This window comes from Purpureocillium lilacinum (assembly GCF_023168085.1).
Source record: "Purpureocillium lilacinum CBS 284.36 DNA, scaffold_2, whole genome shotgun sequence".
Lineage (NCBI taxonomy): Eukaryota > Fungi > Ascomycota > Sordariomycetes > Hypocreales > Ophiocordycipitaceae > Purpureocillium > Purpureocillium lilacinum.
Window position 1 is genome coordinate 2,106,740 of NW_027072112.1, and position 20,172 is coordinate 2,126,911.

Below are 20,172 nucleotides of genomic sequence, written 5' to 3' on the forward strand. Positions count from 1 at the left end.
GAGGACGCTGGCTCATTCAGCCTCGATCCGGTGTCGAGCCATTCCGCTTAAGCGACTCCTACTCATTCGCCGGAGGTCCTTCGATCCCGCATCCACCGCGTTGCCTCCCGCCGCTGTTGACAGCTATTTCTTTTCGATTGATTGCACGCCTGCTCGCCGCCATCGACTGACCCGACCGACGAGCGTCATTGGTATTTACGGGGCAGATTTCCCTCCTTCAAGCTTCTCGACCTTCGACGACGGCTATGTTATGAGCGTTTTCACGACAGCGGTTGACGGTATTTGGTCCTAACGGCATCTTGCATCGTCCCCCAGCTGCTCGACTGCTCTTGGGCGATTGGCAAACATGCCTGCCCCGAAGCCTCCCGCTTCCCTCGACAACTCGTGCACTGTCATTCATGACAACACACTCTACTCCTTCACCCCCAATGCCTTCTTATCCATTCCGCTAGAGGATAGTGCAAAATGGAAGAAGCTGCAGCCAGGCGTCCAGGTGACGGGCGCGTCGTGTGTGGGTACCCCGGCCGGCCTCTACGTTGTCGGCGGTAAGTCCGACGTGGGGGATTACCCGGGCCTGCAAAAGTACACGTACTCGACGGGCAACTGGACCACTATCCCGATCTCAGAAGCCCAGATCAAGAACCGGCGGTGGCATTCGTCCACGTACATACCGGCCGATGATGTTATCCTCTTATACGGTGGGAGCGTGGGCGACGCCCGCAGCGGATCTACGACGACGTTTACTATTGGGGCGTCTGAACCTTGGACTGTCCGCAGCTACGGATCCGTTCTTGCTCCCCCGGCCGTTTCTCCCATCCTCATGAGTTGGTCAGGGGCCGACGCCGCCATGATTGGCGGCGGAACCGATCCACAAAACGCCAAAGTCTGGCTCTTCAACCCAAACGCGCAATGGAGAGACTCCGGAGCGAGCTTGGCAGCTCCGCTGGACAAGGACACGTCCTCGGTGCAGGCCGTTTTGCTCGATGGAGACGATGGTTCGAAGAGTCTCTACACCTTTGACCTCACGCAGGCGCCCAACAGAGTCAACCGCTACACGCTCCAGGACGCAAAGGGCGTCCCCGTCCACGCTTCGACGCGCATCACGGCCCGCGATGTCGACGGTGCCAAGTCGGAGACCAAGAGGGGCTTGTCTCTCAGCGACTGGCCCAAGTACAACGGAACTCTCGCGCCCACCACCACCAGGCAGAACTTCGCCGTCGCGCAGGGCCCTGACGGCATGGTGGTCTTTTCCGGTGGCAACAGCGAGAGTCCGCTGGCCATATTCAACGCCAAGGAGAACGGATGGGTGAATGTAACCGCTCTGCTAGGGGACAAGACGCAAACGGCACTTACAGCTTCCACTACAACCACGTCCACTTTGTCGACCTCGACCGCCTTTTCCTCAACGTCCACTCTAGCCTCAACCTCCGCGACTTCGACGTCGGCTGCCACGAGCTCGGCAGCGGCGCTGCCGCCTGCAGCCCCGAGCACCGATTCCGGACCAAGCTCCGACGCCATCCTGGGCATCACGCTGGGCACGATTGCCGGTTTCCTGGCGCTGCTTGGCCTCATCCTGTTGTTGCTTCGGCGCCATAAGAAGCGCCACAACCATGCCGAGACTGGCCAGAACGGCGACTCCAAGCCAGCGTCGCCCGTCGAAAAAGACATGCTCACACCCATGAAGGGCACGTTGCCTGTCAAACCCCAAGGGCATTTCCGTGGTCATTACCCCCAGGACTCTCAAGAGTCGTACTCCTCCATGGCGATTTTGATGGGCCGCATGCACAAGGACAAGGATAAGTCTGGCTTGTCTAGGAAGGCGAGCAACGACACCTTCCGAAGCTCTACCAGCTCGCTGCACAAACAGTTCAAGAGCAAGATCAGCAAGCCGATTCCGCAGGTGAGCGCATATCCCGCCCTCGCCGCCCAGGACGACAAAGGGATCGCCTTTGATCCCTCAGCGGCCGCGCCGCGACCGCGGAACAACAATCGCCCAGTGGATCCGCAAGATGGCACCCGCCGCAGCTCTGGCTGGAATAAGTACTGGTCCGGAGGCAGTGCACTGCAGATCCTGGGCTTCGGGGGGCAGCAGAAGAGGAACACGCTCGTTTCCGAGCCGAGCTCGCACTACTCAGAAGGCACCGGCACCGGCACCGGTACCGGCACAAACAATCATGCGTCCAGAGCCACGCAGGATTCTGCCACTGTACCGCCCTTGAACTTTGACCGAGGGTTGGAGGGCAGGCCGTCGGTCAACAGCGTCAATTCCGGGAGCCCCGTGGTGGCCCAGTACAACAGCAAGTTGCCCGCGGAAGGCATGGCGGGCAAGATTGAGCGGCCTGTGTCTCCGGTGTCGTCGGGCTACTCGAGCGGCATACCCGAGAGCATCAACGATGCCTGGGACCCTATGGAGGGCAGGGCATGGGGAGCCGACCGAGCGCCGAGCAGCGCCTACACGGCGAGCTACCACTACGGAGCGTCGCTGACGCCAAGCGCCGCCGTGGCCCAGCCACCTTCGGGAGTGAGCAAGCAGCCGCAGCTTGCCATGGCCGCCACCTCATCCGACATGAGCTGGCTCAACCTAGGTGACCAGTCTCGGGCGCGAGGTACGTGAGGCCGGCGGCGCATCCGTCGATGATGTATATTTCTCGGTGGTCCGCGAGGACCGGCACATTGGTGTGAATCCATCTTTACACTGGCCAAGCGCTACTCTTTACTTTGTGCAAGCCTGGCCGTTGCGTCATGTGCATCCGCGCGGCCGGTGCACGCCTACGATCTGGGGTCAGCAAACAGCGCATCAGTCTCTCACTTCAGCCTCGCTCTCTGTCGATTTCTCTCTATCACTCTTTCCCTCTCTATCTCTCTCTCAGTGTGTGTCGATCTCTTGGACTCTCACTCTCATTCCTCGCCTCGACCCGGATCGGATGCGTTTTGGACGACATTTCCGCATCGCAAGGCATAACTCGGCGTCGACATGTCTCTGTTGTTTGGACATTTTTCGGGCGATACTCTGTGCGGGCCCGTGCGTTTGTGTGATTTTTCCTGTACATTCTAGACTCTAGCCCGGGCTTTGGAGTCATCATTTTCGTCGACTGGGCTGCTGCTGCTATGATACCATCAACATCTCCTGCTGCGGGTAATGGGTTGAATCTGGAGGGCGGGGGGCGGGTTAAAAGACGATTTAGGAGCAGGGCTGGATGGTGCGGTTACTCCCGTGCGATGAGCAACCAATCTGTAACTACGTTACTCGTCAGTAGGACAACTATAAACTAGCTGGCTACGAGATGTGTGCACTGGTGAGCAGACGTTTCTATTCGCCCCTGAGGCGGTGCAGGTTCGTGATGATGCACGGTTTGTGGCGAGGCGTCGATGTCGGCTCATATGCAGCAAAGGGTGTGAGGCGCCAACCTGCTGTGCACGGCGCACAGTTGCGTATGGACAGGCTGTATTCTTGGATTGCCTCATGTTTACGCATTCGAGAGAGGATGTGGCCGCGCGGTCTCACGACCAGCCGGCCGTAGTACATACTACATGGTAGCGGCTACGTGTATACAAGGTGTGGCTCACGTCTCTCTTCGGCTCGCCTCGCCGACGATGGAGAAAGGGCCGGGCCATGCCGTCGCTCGCTCCCCGTTGCGAGCGGGACTGGTAGCGCGGTCAAGTACGGAAGAGCCAGTGCCGCATCAGGGAAGTAGTCGCGTTGGCCGCCGCGGGCGGGCGAGGTGGTGGTTTCTTGCGAGACGTCGTCACGCGGCGCGGTGGCGGGCGGGTTGGTTCTCGGTGAGCGGTTTGGGTAAGGAAGAGGGCGGGGGATGGTGGGTGGCCATGCGCAGGCGGGCGGGCTCGGTCGCCACAAAGGGGCTTTGGGTGGGTTGCCGCAGTTCGAGTACAGCCCTTGCGTGTTTGTGTGTGGGCAGCATGGCAGCAGTAAGTGAGTGCCGACTGCATGAACATACGCACGTTAATTACATGCGTGGCGCGGCGAGAGCTGGAGTGCAGACTACCTAGTTGGCCGGAAGACAAGCTAATGGCGGGACGGGCGTGGCTCGGCACGGCAGTGGCCTGGGAGGCGGATGTGCGGGAGTAGAGAGATGGGAGCGCGTGAGCCAAGCCAAGTCTTGGCCCGGCGGGCTGGCTCGAGGAGGATCTCGTCGTGACGCAGATGGGGATCATAGTGCCGCGGCGAGGTGTAGCAGACACGCAAACACGATACCTTCGTACGACTAGGCTTATACGTTGGTAGTTGCAGAACAGGACTGCCCCGATTAGGCGACCGGAAGAGGCCGGGACGCAGGCAGGCTTGCGATGCGATGCAGGACACGCGCCTGCACGCACGAGCATGGGGGGGTTCCACTCAACGGACAAGACGCATGATGCCTGCACTGGGACAGTCCCAGTTCATAGCTAGGTACCGATCCGACTGGCTGCTGCTACTGTTGCAGGCAGGCAGGCAGGCAGGCAGGCAGGCAGGCAGCTTGGTGAGCTCTCTGAGCTGCAGCAGAGGACCAACCAGGGTCCGGGTGTAGGTTGCTGCATGATGAGAGAGCGTCTGGTGGGTAGGGTCCCTGGGGGTTCTTGGGGGTGTGGGTTTTGTGAGTCCGTCCGGAGGGGAGCAGTTGCTGTCTCTCAAATCATCGAATGGATAAAAAACCTCGTCGGAATACGGGGGGGGGAAGGCTGCTGCTGCTTGTGACGCACTACCCTCTCTCTCCCGTCATCTTTTAAACTTGAGCGAGCATTGGCGGGCGGGCGACTGACTCGGGCAGATGGCCAAACTGCCCGGGTGAGTGACGGCGGTGGAGGTGGGGGGGGGAGAAAAGAGGCACGGCGGGTGACGGAGGGCGATGGCGTGCGCAGGTTTGCGGTTGCCGACGGGCGGAACATGTGGTTGTTGCGAGGTTGCCAATCGCTTCAGAAACAGGCGGGCGCCTGGTAGGCAGGCTCCGGGGCGGCAGTCGGGGCAGTCAGGGCAGGGCGGCGTACAAGTTCCATTCGCGGTAGGTAGCGGTCAGAGAGCAAGTGGGCGCCGGCGGGCGCATGAGTGCCCGGCTGGCTGGCTGGCTCGCTGGCTTTGGTAACTCGTGCAACCTACTTACCTATGCGCGGCAGCAGAGCAGCATCAGCAACATCAGCAGCAGTTGCCGCTCGAGTTGGCCGACGGCCCGCCGCCGCTTTGTTCCATGGCGCTTCTCGTCTGACGCAGGTTCGTTTGCGCCGCAGAGGGACAGAGAGAGACCTCTACCTTAGTAGAGAAAGTGGACCGTACCAAAAGATCACGGCCCACGGGGGAGTTGCGCGGCCTGTCGGGGAAAGAGCAGATTTACCCAGTCAACCAGTAGTGCCGGATGAGTCCCTGTACGAGTGGTACTAGAGTACCTGAGGGCCTCGGAGACGGAGGAGGCCACACGCAAATGGGAATTAATACACATAACACCAAGGTAGGTATACCTCGTCCTCGGTGCACCACCAGAGACAGAAAGCTTGGAGGCAGCAAAATGATAACGTCGACGGGCGGTCGAGCTGGTCGAGGACGAGATTGGTGGGTGGGTGTGTCAATGGTCGTTGCATGGCGACAGGGGGGCTTGCAGGACGCGCCAATGGAAGCGGCTGGGAGCAGGTGACCCGTTTTTTGGACCGAGATCCCTGAGATTTCCGGCTTCTTTGGTGGTGGTGGTGGTCGTGATGCGTGCTTTCTGAGTGGTGGTGGTGCTCAGCAGCCGCTCATCTGCCCTGTCAAGCCTTGGAAGAGGAGGTGGCACTGGCAAAGTGGCAGACGGCGGCGGCACACAGCGGAGGCTCAGATCTGCAACCGACCCGGCAGCCAACTAAACTCTGGACAATTGACGGTTCGCAGCTCGGCGATCATCGAGTCTACCGACAGACATCGCATGCCGTGTCTCGTTACACGGCGTCGCACAGTCGGCGGGCCGGCGACCCGACGATAGCCAGGGGTGGTGGGTGACGGATGGATCTTTCTATGCCCCGTCCGCTTTCTACAGTACCGTGCAAAGCAGGCACCGAAACCAAGACATGGAACCTGAGGAATACAGCTTCTGGTTCTGGTCCCCCCTCTGTGGTCGGTCCGCCATGGCTAGACTCTCCAAGGCTCTCCACCGAACCCCGCGAGTGATGCTACCACGGCAACATCCATCGCGCGCGAGAGAGGCCAAGAAAAACCGTTGCCGAATCATTGACCCAGAGGACCAAAAAAAAACGACAGAAAGTCCCCTGGCGAGAGAAAAATAAAAAGGTTCCGGCCACACGGGCAAGCACGCACAGAGCAGCGAGATGGGCGAGATGGGGTCCCCACCGTCGACACCACTAGCTCGTTGGTGGGGTCGCTAAAGGTGCGCCGCCGCCCACTCGCCTGGGGGGCAGCCTGCCTGGCGCTCTGCCACGCCGGGGGCAGCCCCCCGGGCGCCTCAGCTAATCGGCAGGCGCAGGTCACTGCTGCACCGAACCCTGGGTCCCGCCCGTGTGTCTGCCCGACGATTACTCGTACAGCAGTCCCGTCTGCGGTGGCCGGGGCGTTCCCCCTCCAAACCAGCGCAGGCCACCACCACCAAGCCAGCACCGACTCGGTATTTTGGGGGTCCGCCGCCTGCCTCGAGGCCCCCCGGCCCAGGGCCACCTGGCCAGCCACCGGCGCTGCCACCTACGAACAAGGCACGCACACCAGCACGCTACCCTCGGCCAAGCGACCCAACCTTGGAACTCCCAGCGGGATGCCGCCATCCATTCTAGATCATCCCCCCTCCCCACTTTGTCTAGTTGCTCCCACCAGCGCCTCTCTCGGTCGCTCGCCGACCCGCGAGCGATTCACCCGCGGCCATTTCCCTCTCGTCAGACCACCGGCTTCGACCTGCTCTGCCGCTGCCAAGTCACGGCCTCAGCAGAAGAACAACCTGAACGCCCCCTTGCGACGCATTTCGCAATCGTCGAGCCGCCTCGAGCTCCGCGCGCTCGTCTCACCTTTGCTGCGCCATCGTCGTCGCCCATTGCACACGGGCCCCTCCCCGAAGGCGCCGCCGCGACGACCGCTCGCCGACGACGCCAGACGAATGCGGCCAGTGGGAAAAAGTCCCGCGCCGCCCATTGAACACCGTCGCTCACCACCCGCGAGCCAGCCCTCCTCACCCGGCTCGTCTCTACGACGTCCATCCGGCGGCCGACTCGGCTTGTCATTGACGACGGCCAGCGCCACGAGCGACGCAAGAGTCGTCGATGCGCCATTGACTCGTTAGACGACGACGACGACGCTCGCTTTCCATCTCACGACACACACCCTCGGCGCACGGCCACACACTCATCCCGGCCGTCCGACCCATTTCATCGCATCTCATCCCCGACTCAACGGCGCGACACACGACCCCTCGCGATACACTGTCATGATGGCTTCCGCGGCGTGGGACGGGCAGGACCAGCACATGGCCGCTGCCGGCGATGACGAGTTCAACCAGTTCCTCGACATGAGCGGCATGGCCAACATGGGCGACGGCATGCAGTTCGACTTCCACGGCTTCCAGGACAGCACCGCCCAGCCCATGATGGCCCAGTCGCGCCAGCACCAGCAGCACGACTCCATCATGGCCGACTCGGACCCCTCGCACATGATCCCCCGCAGCGACGGCCTCCTCCAGAACCACACCCCGGCCATGACCACGGCCGCCATGCCCGCCCAGATGATGGCCACCTCGGCCCCGAGCGACACCATCTCGAGCATCGACGCCCAGATCCAGTATCTGCAACAGCAAAAGTACCAGCAGCAGCAGCGCGTCCTCCAGGAGCAGCGCGCCACCTTCTTCTCCAACCACAGCCACTCCGTGCCCCCGACGCCCCAGAGCCTCGAGATGGCCCCCGGCAGCGGCCAGTTCTACTCCCAGCCCGAGCAGGTCGCCCGGCAGGGCGTCTACGACAGGGGTTATCACCAGCGCGTCGCTGAGCAGCAAGATGTAGGACATGTTCCCATTGCCTCAAAGCCTTGGCCCGTTGCCGGCGACAAGAGCCCATGTGAGAATGTGCACGTGCTGACTGTAGCATCAGATGGCCTTTACGCCCCTCGTGTCTCCTGCTGTGACACCTTTGGATCCCCACTTCAACATGGACAATGCCTTCACTGTCCCGGGTGCTTACTTTAGCCCCCTGACGTCGCCGGCACTGCATGCGCAAAACGACTCCTCATCAGCTTACGACCACAGCACGCACTCCAACAACTCTCCCATCGAGATGGACCTCGAGGCGCCCGCCATCGCGCCCGCTCCCAGCGCCCAGGACCTCTCCAAGAAGGCACGGAAAAACAACGCCGTCAAGGCCAGGGGCAAGGCCAGCATCAAGAGCTCACCCATCACCAAGCCCCAGCGGCGAAAGACGGGCCCCAGCCCGGCCATCGTGTCGCAAGTCCTGAGCGAGGTGGACGAGCGGAATATTCGGTCCGCTGACCAGGGCTTACTGCCGCTGCCGGCGACATCTACCGATGGGTCGGAGGAGAACGCCTCTGTGTCGCCGGAGAATCTGACCGATATGCCCCCGCCTCCGGTCCCGAACCGGAGGTCGACGAGCAAGTCTCCCTACATCCGGCCCCAGAACGGCGGCCCTCAGCAGCCTCAGCCTCGCTCCGCAAAGGCCGAGCAGCCACAACCGCAACCGCAGCCCCAACAGCAGCAGCAACAACAACAACCGGTGGTGCAACAACAACCTCATCCCGCGACGCCAGCGTCTCTGATGAAGCTTCCCGCTACCAAGAACAAGGGCCCGCCCACAAGCGGCCAGGAGGAGCACATGGTCACGGAAAACATCGAGTCGCTCGAGTTGCCTGAGTCCATCTCCAACAACAGGCCGCTTATGCCCATCAACACGTCGCTCACATCGGCATCTCCCCGCATCGAGCCGAGCTCGGCGAGGAATTCAACGCTGCAGCCCCTGCCGTCGCCCGGCATCAGGGCGTCTGGCACGGCATCTGCCAGCGCAAGCCCCCAACTGCGGCCGGGCTCGTCTGGGCCCGCGGCGAGGAAAACTCCCCAGCTCGCCTCCCGGAATAGCAGGAAACGCTCGACCGGCTCAGTTCACGCCTCGCCCGCACTGCTCCCGAGGATATCTCCCAACATCAAACCCCTGCTTCCCGGGACGCCGGGCTTGTCGGCCGAGGACACAGCGTCGAGGCTGCTCATGTCCAAGTCCAACTACCAAAACATCCTGGAAGGAAACACGGTGCCTGGCGTGTCGTACCCCAGCGAGCTGTCGACGAATCTGACGTCAAAGAGGACGTCTCACAAGATTGCCGAGCAGGGACGGCGGAATCGCATCAACTCGGCGCTCCAGGTCATGGCCGGGCTTCTGCCCGACCAGCCGGTAATCGAGGGCACGGAAGAGGCGGACAAGAAGGACGCCAAGGGATCGAGCATGGCCAACAGCAAGGCCAGCGTGGTGGAGAACGCCATTGTGCACATGAAGACCCTGCAGCAAGAGAACGTGGACCTCAAGCAGCAGCTGGAGCAGCTCAAGAGCCAGCTGGAGAAGCTAAAAGGGCAACCCGAGGAGAAGGAGGAGTCGGCGGCGACATAGCACACGGGTGGCCGGGGAAGGGCAAATGTTTGACAAGAATGCTTGCAGCGCAAATGATAATGGCGACGAGATGACTTGAGACGGTACGCGGTGATGTTTTACTGTATATACAGATGGACGGTGCATGGGCAAACGCCGGGGACCAGGACCAGGACCACAAGCGACATTGTACGGCGGTCGACGTTGGAAAGGCAGAGGAGACTAGCGTAATGCATACGGATCTTGACAGAGACTCGGGACACATTCGCGTGTGAGAGATGGGCTCTGCAACACTTGGAGGAGGCGAACCTCATGACGGGGCACGAGAGGCGGGCAGACGTGGTGGTGGGTCATTTCAATGTTTTGTTTGTCTTTGTAACGTATCCAGTGTATCATGTCGGCGGCCCCTGACGCAGCTGCCGCTGGTGCTGCTCGGCCAAGACATCGACGTCGAGCTGCTCCATGACCTCGAGCACGAGCTTGAGGCTGTCGAGGAAGGAGTTGACGGCGACGCGGAGCATGCGGTTCGTGGTGGCCTGGTAGTCGACGTGCAGGACCTTGAGGGCGGCGTCGGCGTCGGCGTCGGCGTCGGCGGCGGCAGCAGCAGGAGCAGCAGCCTCGACGGAGAGCTGGCGGCGGACGAGCGGGGAGAGCTCCGGGTCGACCTCGAGGGCGCGGAGGGCGGTGGAGGCGAGGCGCGCCGAGGGGAGGGGCACGCGCAGGGCTCTGGAGGTGCCCGTGTGGACGGGGGGACGTCAGCCAAGGGCTTGTACTGTACTGTACGCTAAACGGGAGACTGTTCTATTTTCGAAGCCGTGTGCTCTCTTTCAATTGTGTGCGTATGCGCGCGCCTTTGCCTTTGCGCCGGGCGACCCGCATGAGCAGAGGTCGGTGGCGAAGACATTGCGGGTAGCAGTGAGGAAGGAGGAATGCTGAGCGTACGAGCCGGGTGCGGATGACGGGTCTTGAGGCGGAGCGGGGGGCGCGCGAAAGGAGGACGTACATTGAGCAGGGGAAGGCTGCGTCGCCGCTCGCTGATGCGGGCGGCGCTGTTGTGGTGGCGGTGGTCGTGGCCATGGCTACGGCCTGCGAAGCATTTGGCGGGAGGAGGAGGGGCCCTCTCGCGGCAAGGTCCGTCGTCCGTCTCGGCCGGTCTGCCCAAGGTGAGAGAGGAGGGCTGTGCGCGCCCGCTGTTGTGGTGGGCGGTGGACACGCGACTCAGCGGGAGGAATGCAGTCGGTGGTATTCGCTTGGGTTCCGGGTTGGCGTGGGAAGTTTTGTCGTCGTCGGCGTCGGCGTCGCAGGCCCCGTCGTCGCGGGAGGAGGACTCGAGGGCGGGGCAGCGCAGTCCCGGCGCCCGCTGGATAAGGCGAGAACAGAGAGAGGTGTGTGTGTGGCTGAGGGGCCCGGATAAGGCTCCACGGCTCCGCGAGCCAGCCAATATTGGATGCTTGGGGCTGCTGGACTTGCTCCCGCTGGTGCCGCTGCAGCGGGCGGGACGGCCCAAGCCACAGGACGGACAGAAACAAGCCTTGCAGCAGCAGCAGCTTGGCTGCGTGTGGCAGAGGAGCCAAGTGTGTGGCGCAGACGCCCAGCCGTTGGGGGGGGGGGAGGGAGCGGCCAGGCGGGAGCTAACCTGCTGAAGCCCCAGGTAGGGCTGTAGGGGAAGCCAAGCCGTGGTGGTGCCGCCAGTTGGGCGAACGGCTGCCACGCCAGTGGACGGGACAGCCCAGCGGCCAGACCGGGGCCCTGCAGCCTGCCACCTCAGTCCTGACGGATGGTGGTTGCCCTGGCGACGGGGCCCGACCCACCGCCGCGGCGGCCGCACCGGGGCCCTGTTTTGAGCCGGGGGGTGCGACAGGGCCTGGCAGAATAACAATTGGGACGGGAGACTTGCAGTGGGCGGGACCGCCTGTCGCCCGCCTGGGCTGTCGTCCCGCCTCTAGCTTTGTCGCCTGTCGCCTGTCGCCTGCCCGACTGCCCGCCTGTAGCTGCTCCGTACAAAAACATCGTGAACGCCCGCACACACCCGTTGACGTCTTCGTCCACGTCTTCGTCCCCTTCCCACAAGTTGGCCCAGTTCCTCCCTCGACGTCGCCGTTGGATTTCTTTTCCTCCATTCACCCTCTTCGTCACTCATCCGATCCAACGCCGGTCGACATCCCCTTCTCCGGGCCATTGCCTCCTCCTTTTCTGCTTGCGCATCCTCTTGGGACGTTGCCAATTGCCCGGCCGTGAAAGCGCAGGTTGGTGGTGTCGTGTGCCAGCCCCCGACGTCGTCGATATCTCTTCCTTTGCGGAGCGCGCGCGCATCACGCAAGAGCAACAACAAGGTTTACCATCTGCTTTGCCGTCTCGTCTCTGTTGCGCCCTTCTCCCGTCGAAGAGTCGACGAGGCCTGGTGGCAGCAGCTGTTGTTGTTGTTATTGTTGTTTGCGCCTGGACCCCCCCTCCCGAGCACGGCGAGCCTGAGCCTCCGCAACAGCAATGGCTCCTACCTCGAGGCACGCCCAAAACATGGGGCAGATCATCGAGTACATACCCGGTAAGTCACAGCTCCGGCTCCTCTGCGCCACGGGCCGCATCGCAACCCGCGCGCGCGAGGGGGGCCGCCAACGCCACCATGGCCTCCTCACCGCCCGACCCTGACGCTGACGATGCCTCGCAGACCGGCTATATCTCGCCGCCTACGTCAACCCGCCCTCGTCGGACACGCTCTTCCCGACGCCCGAGACGCCCGTCTCGCCGCGGAAGCGCTCCCAGCGCGCCGCCGTCGCTGACCTGCCCACGAGCAGCCGCGTGCCTCCTTGCTACTTCACCGTCGACGACACCCTCCTCTACAATGCCTTCCACCACGACTTTGGGCCTCTGCACATTGGCCACCTGTACCGCTTCGCCATCCGCTTCCACGACATCCTCGGCGCCAAGGAGAACAAGGACCGGCCGGTCGTCTTCTGGAGCGCCGCCGACCCGAGAAGTGAGTCTTGCCCCTCCCGTTTCTTCAGTCGCATGCTTCTCCCGCGGGAGTACTATATGCTGACAGGGAGACGTGATCCAGGCCGCGCAAACGCTGCATGCATGCTCGCCTGCTACATGGTTCTGATCCAGAACTGGCCGCCCCATCTCGCCCTCGCGCCCATTGCGCAGGTCGACCCGCCGCTGATGCCCTTCCGCGACGCCGGCTACAGCCAGGCCGACTACGGCATCACCGTCCAGGACGTCGTCTACGGCGTCTGGAAGGCCAAGGAGGAAAAGTGCTGCGACCTTGACAACTTTGACCTCGAAATGTACGAAAAGTTTGAGCGCGTCGAGCACGGCGACTTCAACTGGATAACGCCGCACTTCCTTGCCTTTGCCTCCCCCCAACACACCCCTGTGGCCAAGATCACCGAGGGCTCTGAGCTCTTCTCCTCTTTGCCCAGGGATCTCGCAGCCGTCGACGCCCACCCGACTCTCCCCCAGCCCTTCAAGAACGTCTTGCGGCACTTCTCCGAGAAGAATATCGGGCTCGTGGTCCGCCTTAACTCTCCCCTCTACTCCCCCTCGTACTTTGAGGCGCTTGGCATCCAGCATCTCGACATGATCTTCGACGACGGCACGTGCCCGACGCTGACAACAGTGCGCAAGTTCATTCGGCTGGCGCACGAGACCATCACGGTCCGGAAGAAGGGCATTGCCGTCCACTGCAAGGCCGGGCTGGGCCGCACGGGCTGCCTCATCGGCGCCTACCTCATCTACCGCCATGGCTTCACCGCCGACGAGGTCATCTCCTTCATGCGCTTCATGCGCCCCGGCATGGTTGTCGGCCCCCAGCAGCACTGGCTGCACCTCAACCAGGGCACCTTTAGGGAGTGGTGGATCGAGGAGCGGGTCGAGCGCAAGCTGCGCCGTGAGATGGCCGCGTCCCAGCAGGTCCCCAGCACGCCCATGCGCGCCATGCAGAAGTCGGGCATCCGCAGCAGCCAGCTGTCGACGCCGCCCAACCGCAGCCCGTCGAACCGCACGCCATTGAGCGAGGTCGATCACGACCGCAACAACGTGGGCGTCCACGAGGACTACCTCCCTGCGCCGACGCCAGGCCAGCCGCGTAAGACGACGCGCGCCGACCGCCATCACCCCTACCAGCGGTCCACGTCGCATCACACCACTGTCGAGGAGGAGACGGGCATCGAGCACGAGACGGAGATTGTGACGATGCACCGTCACTCCCAGGGCGCCGAGTCGGATGAGGAGATCCACCTGCGGATGCGCAGCCATCGCAAGGCGTCGCAGTCACCGGGCCGGAGCGCCAAGGTGCGGTCCGTCAGCCAGACGACGTCGAGCATCTACACGGTCGACAACGACTCGTCCCAGGACGCCGAGAACATTGGGTCGATGCGGTCCAACAAGGCGGAGCGCGTCGCCAGCACGCCGGGCGTCCTGACTAGGGTCCGCGGTAGCAAGCGTGCGGGCTCCGAGTCGCCGCTGCGGGCCAAGGACTCGGCCGGCATCCGCAAGACGAGCGGCCGCGTCGGGAGCGCCAGCGTCGCCGCATCCACGGCCCGGAAGGTGTCTGGGTCGTAGGGGACGAGCCCGCTCCGGACCTGTCGGTGACGACGGCGGACAGGGCGCATGACACGGTGTAACGACTGCCACGACGTGACGTACAAAATCGATGCGCATGCACGCATACATGGGGAATGACTGGCGTTTCAAACGGTTGGGTGTCAAAGCGAACGCGCGAGAGGCACGAGGGGAGGAGGCGGAAAGGAGAGAGCGAGGGAGAGCAGTCGAGAGCCAGGCTGGAAATGCCCGCGCTCCTTTTGGTGTTTCGTTTTGGCGACGCGAGGAAACGGACATCATGGGTATACGGAGTTTTTTGCTTTCTTATGGGCTCTTTTTGCTTCTTTTCCGCGCTGCCCCGTGGTTCTATTGTCAGAGTAAAGTGTTATTTTTGTTGATGCGGCAGCCATTTATTCACCTTATTGGTATGGGGGCGCGACGCGAGCCAGGGGCAAATGGAGCAAAGGAGGATGGATGGGTGAAGGGATGAATGAGAGCGCAGGAGCAGGCATATAACAGCAGAGGCATGGCATGCATTACATTTACATCCTTTTTTTGCTCAAAAGCCGACGCATTGTTTAGTGGTGCTGTGACTGTGGGGGGCCATGCCGGCCGGGATCGTGTGTTTTGCTTAAGTTGTGTATATGCGTCTATGTGTATGTGTTTGCTTGTGACGATGTGGCGACATTCACCCTCTGTGGGAGGTGCATTCATTCTATCCCAACCAACCGTGCGCTTCGTCAACATGGTGTCGTCGTCGTCGTCGTCGTCGCTACTGTCATCGTTCATGAGTCGTGTCTCTCTCTCTCTCTCTCTCTCTCTCCTCTGTGGGTAACACATTCATTCACACGCATATGCTCTCGAGCTTGGTCACGACCGTCTCCATCAGCTTGCCGGCCTCGGCGCTCGACAGGTCGTCGCCGGCGCGGAGGCACATGTCGACGACCTCGCGGTAGCGGCGGCCGACCTTGCTGCCGAGGCCGGGGACGAGGACGGCGAGGACGACCTTGTCGCGCCAGCGGTCGGCCGAGTAGTGGGGCTTGTGGTAGGTGTGGAGGACCTTCCAGAGGCCGATCTCGAGGAGGACGAGGCCGAGGGAGTAGACGTCGAAGGCGCGGCAGTAGGGGGCGAGGCCGCGCAGGGAGGCCGGGTGGCGGTGCAGGTCGGCGATGGAGGGGTTCCGGGGCGCGACGGACAGCGCGGCGTCGAGGTCCGGGCGCGACGAGTCGAAGCCGCTGAGGAAGGGGCGCGAGATGTCCGGGACGAGGGCGGCGGCGGCGGTCGGGGAGCGGGCGGCGGAGGAGAAGGCCGAGGGGAAGAAGAGGATGTTGGCGCCGCAGAGCGACTTGTGCAGCCAGTCGAGCGAGTGGAGGGACCAGAGGGCGACGGCGAGCGTCTGCGCGAGGCGCACGCGGTCGTCGAGGTCGGGCGTCTTGAGGTCCGGGCTGGCCATGAGGGCGTGCAGCGTCGACAGCGACGACGCCGGCGCCTTGTAGACGAGCCCGTACCGCGACCGCGCCGCGTCGTCCGTGTAGCCCACGCAGTCGATGCTGTGCAGGTCCGGGTGCCGCTCCGACGCCGAGTGCATCATGCGCGCCAGGTCGTCCATCCGCCGCACGTGCGCCACGCGCTCCTCGATGGCCTCGCGGTCGTAGTCGACCCACTCGACCACGACGTCGCCCGCCGTCTCGTGGTGCGCCTGGCACCGCAGCGGGTGGTCGCGGTCCTCGCCGCGGATCGCGAGCGCCGACCGCGGTACCTTGAGCGCAAACGTCGGCTTGAACGCCGCCTGCGGCTTCGAGTCGAGGTTGATGCGCAGCCGCTTGAGGTTGGCCGACGTCTCCAGCTTGGGGTAGATGCCCGTCGACGCCCGCTCCAGGAGCGACAGCTGCGCGAGGTCGCGCTCCGCCGACTCGAGCAGCTGGTGCGTCCACGCCCGCTGGAACGACGGCACCTGCGACGCGGGGAAGAGCCGCTCGAGCCCGTCGTTGAAGTCTGCCGTATGCGCGCCAGTCAGCTTCCGAGATCCCCCTCGTCGGCATGTGCGTCGCGTTTCGTTACCTTTGAGGTCCTTGAGGAGGTTGGTGAACTTGTCCTTGTCTGCCGTCGTTGAGAATGGTAAGCCAGCCGCCGAGCGTGGTAGGCATTCCCTCACCAGGAGCCGGCACTGACCTGCAATGACCCATTTCGTCCGCAGACTAAACTCTTTCCTCCAGCTCCTCTCCGTGCCCGCCGAGTTGGTCCTCGCGGTGCTGAGCTTGCGCCCGCCGGCCTCGTCCTTGGCGCCCTTGGACGACGACGACGACGGCGGCGAGGGCGACGTCTTGGCCCGGACCACGCCGTTTCCGTCTCCGTTGCCGTTGCCGCTGCCATTCCCATTGCCGTTGCCGTTGCCGCTGGCGTGCCCCGCGTCGACCAGCCCGTACTTCTCCTGCAGCCGCCGAAAGTCCGTCACCGTCGAGTGCAGCTCCTCGAGGATCTGCGTCGCCAGCGCGCGCAGCTGCGGGTTGGCGCCCCTCCCCGTGCCCGCGGCGGCGGCGGCGCCGTCGAGATGCGCCTCGAACTTGCCCTCGGCGACCCCCCACTCGCGGCCCCAGACGACGAGGCGCATCTCCTCGATGCGCACCTTGCACATGAGCCGCTGGCTGTCCTCGTCGAGCCGCGACGCCGTCGTGAAGTACCCGTAGGCCTTGACGCACCCGTCGAAGAGCTGCCCCAGCAGCCCCACGACGCCGATTGTCGTGCCGACCAGTTCGGCCGCCATGGCGGAGGAGCCGGGCTGTGAACTTGGGTCAAGGTCCTCGAGCTTGGTTGAGGTTCAACGCTCTGGAGGTTGGAAGTGGGAGAGGCGGCGTCGTGCCCCGCTTCAGCTCACTGCAGTCAATGTAAGTCCTCGTTACTCGGTGTTGAAGATCTCGACTGGAAAGAAAGGGCGAAAGCTGCTAAGTGCGTCTGTCATTTCTTTCCAACGGAGCATGGTCCATAATCAGCGCCGGCTCCTGTGAGAATTGAGGAGGAAAGCGGGAAATTGTGGCAGAGGCGGTCTCGACATCGTGGCCCCCGGTTACCTTAGTCTTACTATAACTGGACCAGGCCAGGAAGGATGGCGTCCGTTGGCAAGCCGTTTCACAAGATCGACCATCACGTGACGCAGCCGGTCATGCATGACGAACATGCACGAGCAGGTATGTGCATCATATGCTGTACATTCGGCGGACTCAAACTTCTTTGAACCAAAATGCCCCGTCCCTGTGTTCTGGCGGTGAGCGGCGTTGAGACGCGCCTGGTTACAAGTTGCGAGCTGCTTGTCATACTACCAGACCGGTACCATATCCTACGACTACCAAACAGTGCTTTTGGCGTGGAAACTACCCTTGTGAACGCAACTCAAAACTCCACCCATGGCTAGAGACTAGAGAGAGCAACAACTCGTCGCCGCCGCGGCCTCAACGACCTCGGCCAGCTCGTTGCGTACTTGTAAACTGAAACGGACACTGTTTGTTTTCCCCCATTCGCGTCCCCTCCGATCCTGCTGAAACAACACCTTCTATATGTGAGTGTGTGTGAGAGTGTGTGTGTGTGATATTTTCGACATTTCGTGACGGACATGCTCGTGAGTGTGATCCGCGAGGAAGATCCTTGACTACCAGCTTTCCCAACGTAACCGAACGTCACTGCCTTGCGCGGCCTTCAGGCGCTGAGCCTTGACGTGGCGCGGGACGTCCCGTGTCTCGCGGGGAGCCGGAGTGCCTCGTGACGGCCTTTAGTAGACCTTCTTCTTCTCGTCGATGCTGAACTGGCCGGGGCCGCTGTTGACAAGGAGCAGCAGGCCACCGACGATCGAGAGGATCTGGAAGAAGTCGTACTTGGCAAAGTCCTTGTGCGGGTGGTGAGGGTGCAGCTAGTTCAAGCCGTCAGCATTTGAAATGCAACAATTGAAGCCCCAGGCCAAAGCGGGAGGCTTACCGTCCAGAAGTTGTTGACCAAGAGGTTGAAGATGCTCAGAATGACAACCAGCAGGGTGGCGCTGAACTTGGCCTTGAAGCCGACAACGACCATGACGCATGCGCCGGCGCCCATGAGGGAGACGACGACGCGCCAGATGGACCACTGGCCGCTGAAGACAAAGCCAACGAAGAGGAAGATGAGCAGCACGCGCCCGGCGAGCTGGAAGTACATCTTGCGGTCCTTCTCGTCGATCTGGGGCAGGCCGGCAAATGCCTTGGTCTTGCGCACCCACGAGTCGGAGAGCACCATGAGCAGGCCGCCGATGACGGACAGGTTGCGCAGGAAGAAGTTGAGGTCAAAGATGAGGCCATAGCCAAGCGCCTGGGTGACTACGACCCCCATGAGGCCGGCGACGGCGTAGTCCGAGTGCTTCCTGACAATGACAAGGGTCGAGCAAGCGATCATGGCGATGACGTTGACAATGAGAAAGATGTGCGTGATGCCGTTGGGGACTATTTGAACGCGACGTGTCAGCAACAGTCGCTATTGGGGGTTCTGTCGCGTCGCGACGGACAGCTGGGCCATACTTTTTCGGTAGTCGTGCAGGTACAAGAGCTGTTCAGACCACTGCGTCATGATGCGGAGGGCATCCTCGAGAAACGTGACGACAATCAGGAAGCGGCCAATGGCTGGGAGGTAGCTGGAGGGAGAGGGAAGCTTTCGCGTCAGCATATCGGGTCCCCTCTGGCAAGGGCGCGTGCTTCGCTGGACCCAGGGCATCAGACACTCACGGCTTGATGGGCTCGCTGAGGTTGTCGAGAACATCCTCGGCCTTGCTCGTGTACGGCCGGATCTGGTCGAGGATGTTCCCGCTGGACTCGTCGGGCTGGGACGAGGCTCCGTAGGATGCGGGCCCGCCGCCGAGGCCGTAGCCGGAAGGACCGCGCTGGGACATGGTGACGAGCGTCGGACGATGGAGCGTCGGGCGGTTCGAATCTCGTGCCTCGCGGGGCGTCTGTCGTTGTTGTTGCCGCTGCTGCTGCTGGTGTTGTTGCTGTGACGGTCGTCAGCAAGCGAGGTCGACGGGAGCGTACGCTGGCCCTTTGTCGAGGAACGCTTGAGGCGAGTCTGGAGGAGGCTGGTGACGATGCGCAACGGCGAGCGGGAGGGAGCCGCGGGGGGGAGGGAAGGCGGACAAGGGAGGCCGGGGCGAGTCTGACGCGAGGAATTGGACAACAAGTGAATGGCCTCGAGACGGGGCGAGGACACGATGGAGATTCAAGTAAGGATGAGGGGTTGGAGGCGAGGACGACAGGCTAGGAAGGTTAGTTTGCTGGCGCGAAGCGAACGAACGAGGGCTGCCGGACCTGAGCTGCCAGCTAAGGTATGACCTCAGGCGGCTTGATGGGGCTGCCGGGGGTTGAAGCGCGCCTCTAACCTGTAACTGTGTCCTTTCCAAAGCCTCCAGTCACACCTATCGAATCCCGTGATGCGCGCATGCCGAGGTGTCCACTTTTTGGTACCTCAGGTAGAGAGAGCCAGAGCCAGCCCAGCCCAGTCCAGCAGCTGGAGGAGGCGCCTGTAGCGGGCGGTCCTCCAGCCGGGGGGTGATGCTGCCGCACCTCAGGTACCTAGGCCGCTGCCCCATTGATGCAGTGGTTGTACACGAACCCCTCGTGCCGTGCAGCGCTGGCGCCAGGTACTGGTGCGCAAGGGAGGCAGGCACCTTGCATGTACCTGGCTTCCCAAGCTTCCAGGTTCCCTCCAGGTCCTGGTGCTCCACTGCCTAACCCAACCGCGCCGCTGGTGGACCAGGAGGTCCGCTGTCCGGGCGTGTTCCATGCAGCTGGAGCGCTCCAGCTGCATTGGTGGCCCTGAACGGGGCCCCATCACCCACCCCTAGCCGGCCCTATTCAGATGGATGCTCCTTGAGTCTTGGCCCGTCTCCCCGCCCGATGCTGGCGCGTGCCGGCCGCTGCGGGGTGTTCGCTCTGGGCCGCCCAACCGACCCGGCAGTCCCGTCCCTAGAATCAGCGGCTTTCGATGCTGCCACGGTGTCACAGACGGGACCTGGGGATGGATGGACGGATGGTTGGTCGGCGGCAGCCGGCATCGCCAACTCCCCGACGGCACTGACGGAGG

At 62.8% G+C, this 20,172-nt stretch overlaps 6 protein-coding genes across 6 annotated transcripts; 3 read left to right on the forward strand and 3 right to left on the reverse strand.

Annotated features, from left to right (window-relative positions):
- Positions 1 to 346: 346 nt before the first annotated feature.
- Positions 347 to 2,614, forward strand: PLICBS_002419 (uncharacterized protein; the record flags this gene model as incomplete). Its single annotated transcript, XM_018322081.2, has 1 exon — positions 347 to 2,614. The coding sequence occupies one exon, from the start codon at positions 347 to 349 to the stop codon at positions 2,612 to 2,614; it is 2,268 nt and encodes a 755-aa protein (XP_018179561.2).
- Positions 2,615 to 7,391: 4,777 nt separating this feature from the next.
- On the forward strand, positions 7,392 to 9,561 carry PLICBS_002420 (uncharacterized protein; the record flags this gene model as incomplete). Its single annotated transcript, XM_018322082.2, has 2 exons — positions 7,392 to 7,952; positions 8,044 to 9,561. 2 exons carry the CDS (start codon positions 7,392 to 7,394, stop codon positions 9,559 to 9,561), a joined length of 2,079 nt encoding a protein of 692 aa, XP_018179562.2.
- A 371-nt stretch (positions 9,562 to 9,932) lies between these two features.
- PLICBS_002421 (uncharacterized protein) lies at positions 9,933 to 10,617 on the reverse strand (the record flags this gene model as incomplete). The annotated part of the gene is made up of 2 exons (XM_018322083.2): positions 9,933 to 10,266; positions 10,544 to 10,617. 2 exons carry the CDS (start codon positions 10,615 to 10,617, stop codon positions 9,933 to 9,935), a joined length of 408 nt encoding a protein of 135 aa, XP_018179563.2.
- Positions 10,618 to 12,027: 1,410 nt separating this feature from the next.
- PLICBS_002422 (cell division control protein 14) lies at positions 12,028 to 14,103 on the forward strand (the record flags this gene model as incomplete). The annotated part of the gene is made up of 3 exons (XM_018322084.1): positions 12,028 to 12,085; positions 12,209 to 12,517; positions 12,599 to 14,103. The coding sequence occupies 3 exons, from the start codon at positions 12,028 to 12,030 to the stop codon at positions 14,101 to 14,103; spliced, it is 1,872 nt and encodes a 623-aa protein (XP_018179564.1).
- An 823-nt stretch (positions 14,104 to 14,926) lies between these two features.
- On the reverse strand, positions 14,927 to 16,846 carry PLICBS_002423 (uncharacterized protein; the record flags this gene model as incomplete). Its single annotated transcript, XM_065600015.1, has 1 exon — positions 14,927 to 16,846. One exon carries the CDS (start codon positions 16,844 to 16,846, stop codon positions 14,927 to 14,929), a length of 1,920 nt encoding a protein of 639 aa, XP_065456087.1.
- A 999-nt stretch (positions 16,847 to 17,845) lies between these two features.
- PLICBS_002424 (uncharacterized protein) lies at positions 17,846 to 18,985 on the reverse strand (the record flags this gene model as incomplete). The annotated part of the gene is made up of 4 exons (XM_018322086.1): positions 17,846 to 17,983; positions 18,049 to 18,542; positions 18,618 to 18,730; positions 18,822 to 18,985. 4 exons carry the CDS (start codon positions 18,983 to 18,985, stop codon positions 17,846 to 17,848), a joined length of 909 nt encoding a protein of 302 aa, XP_018179566.1.
- Between the last annotated feature and the right edge of the window lie 1,187 nt (positions 18,986 to 20,172).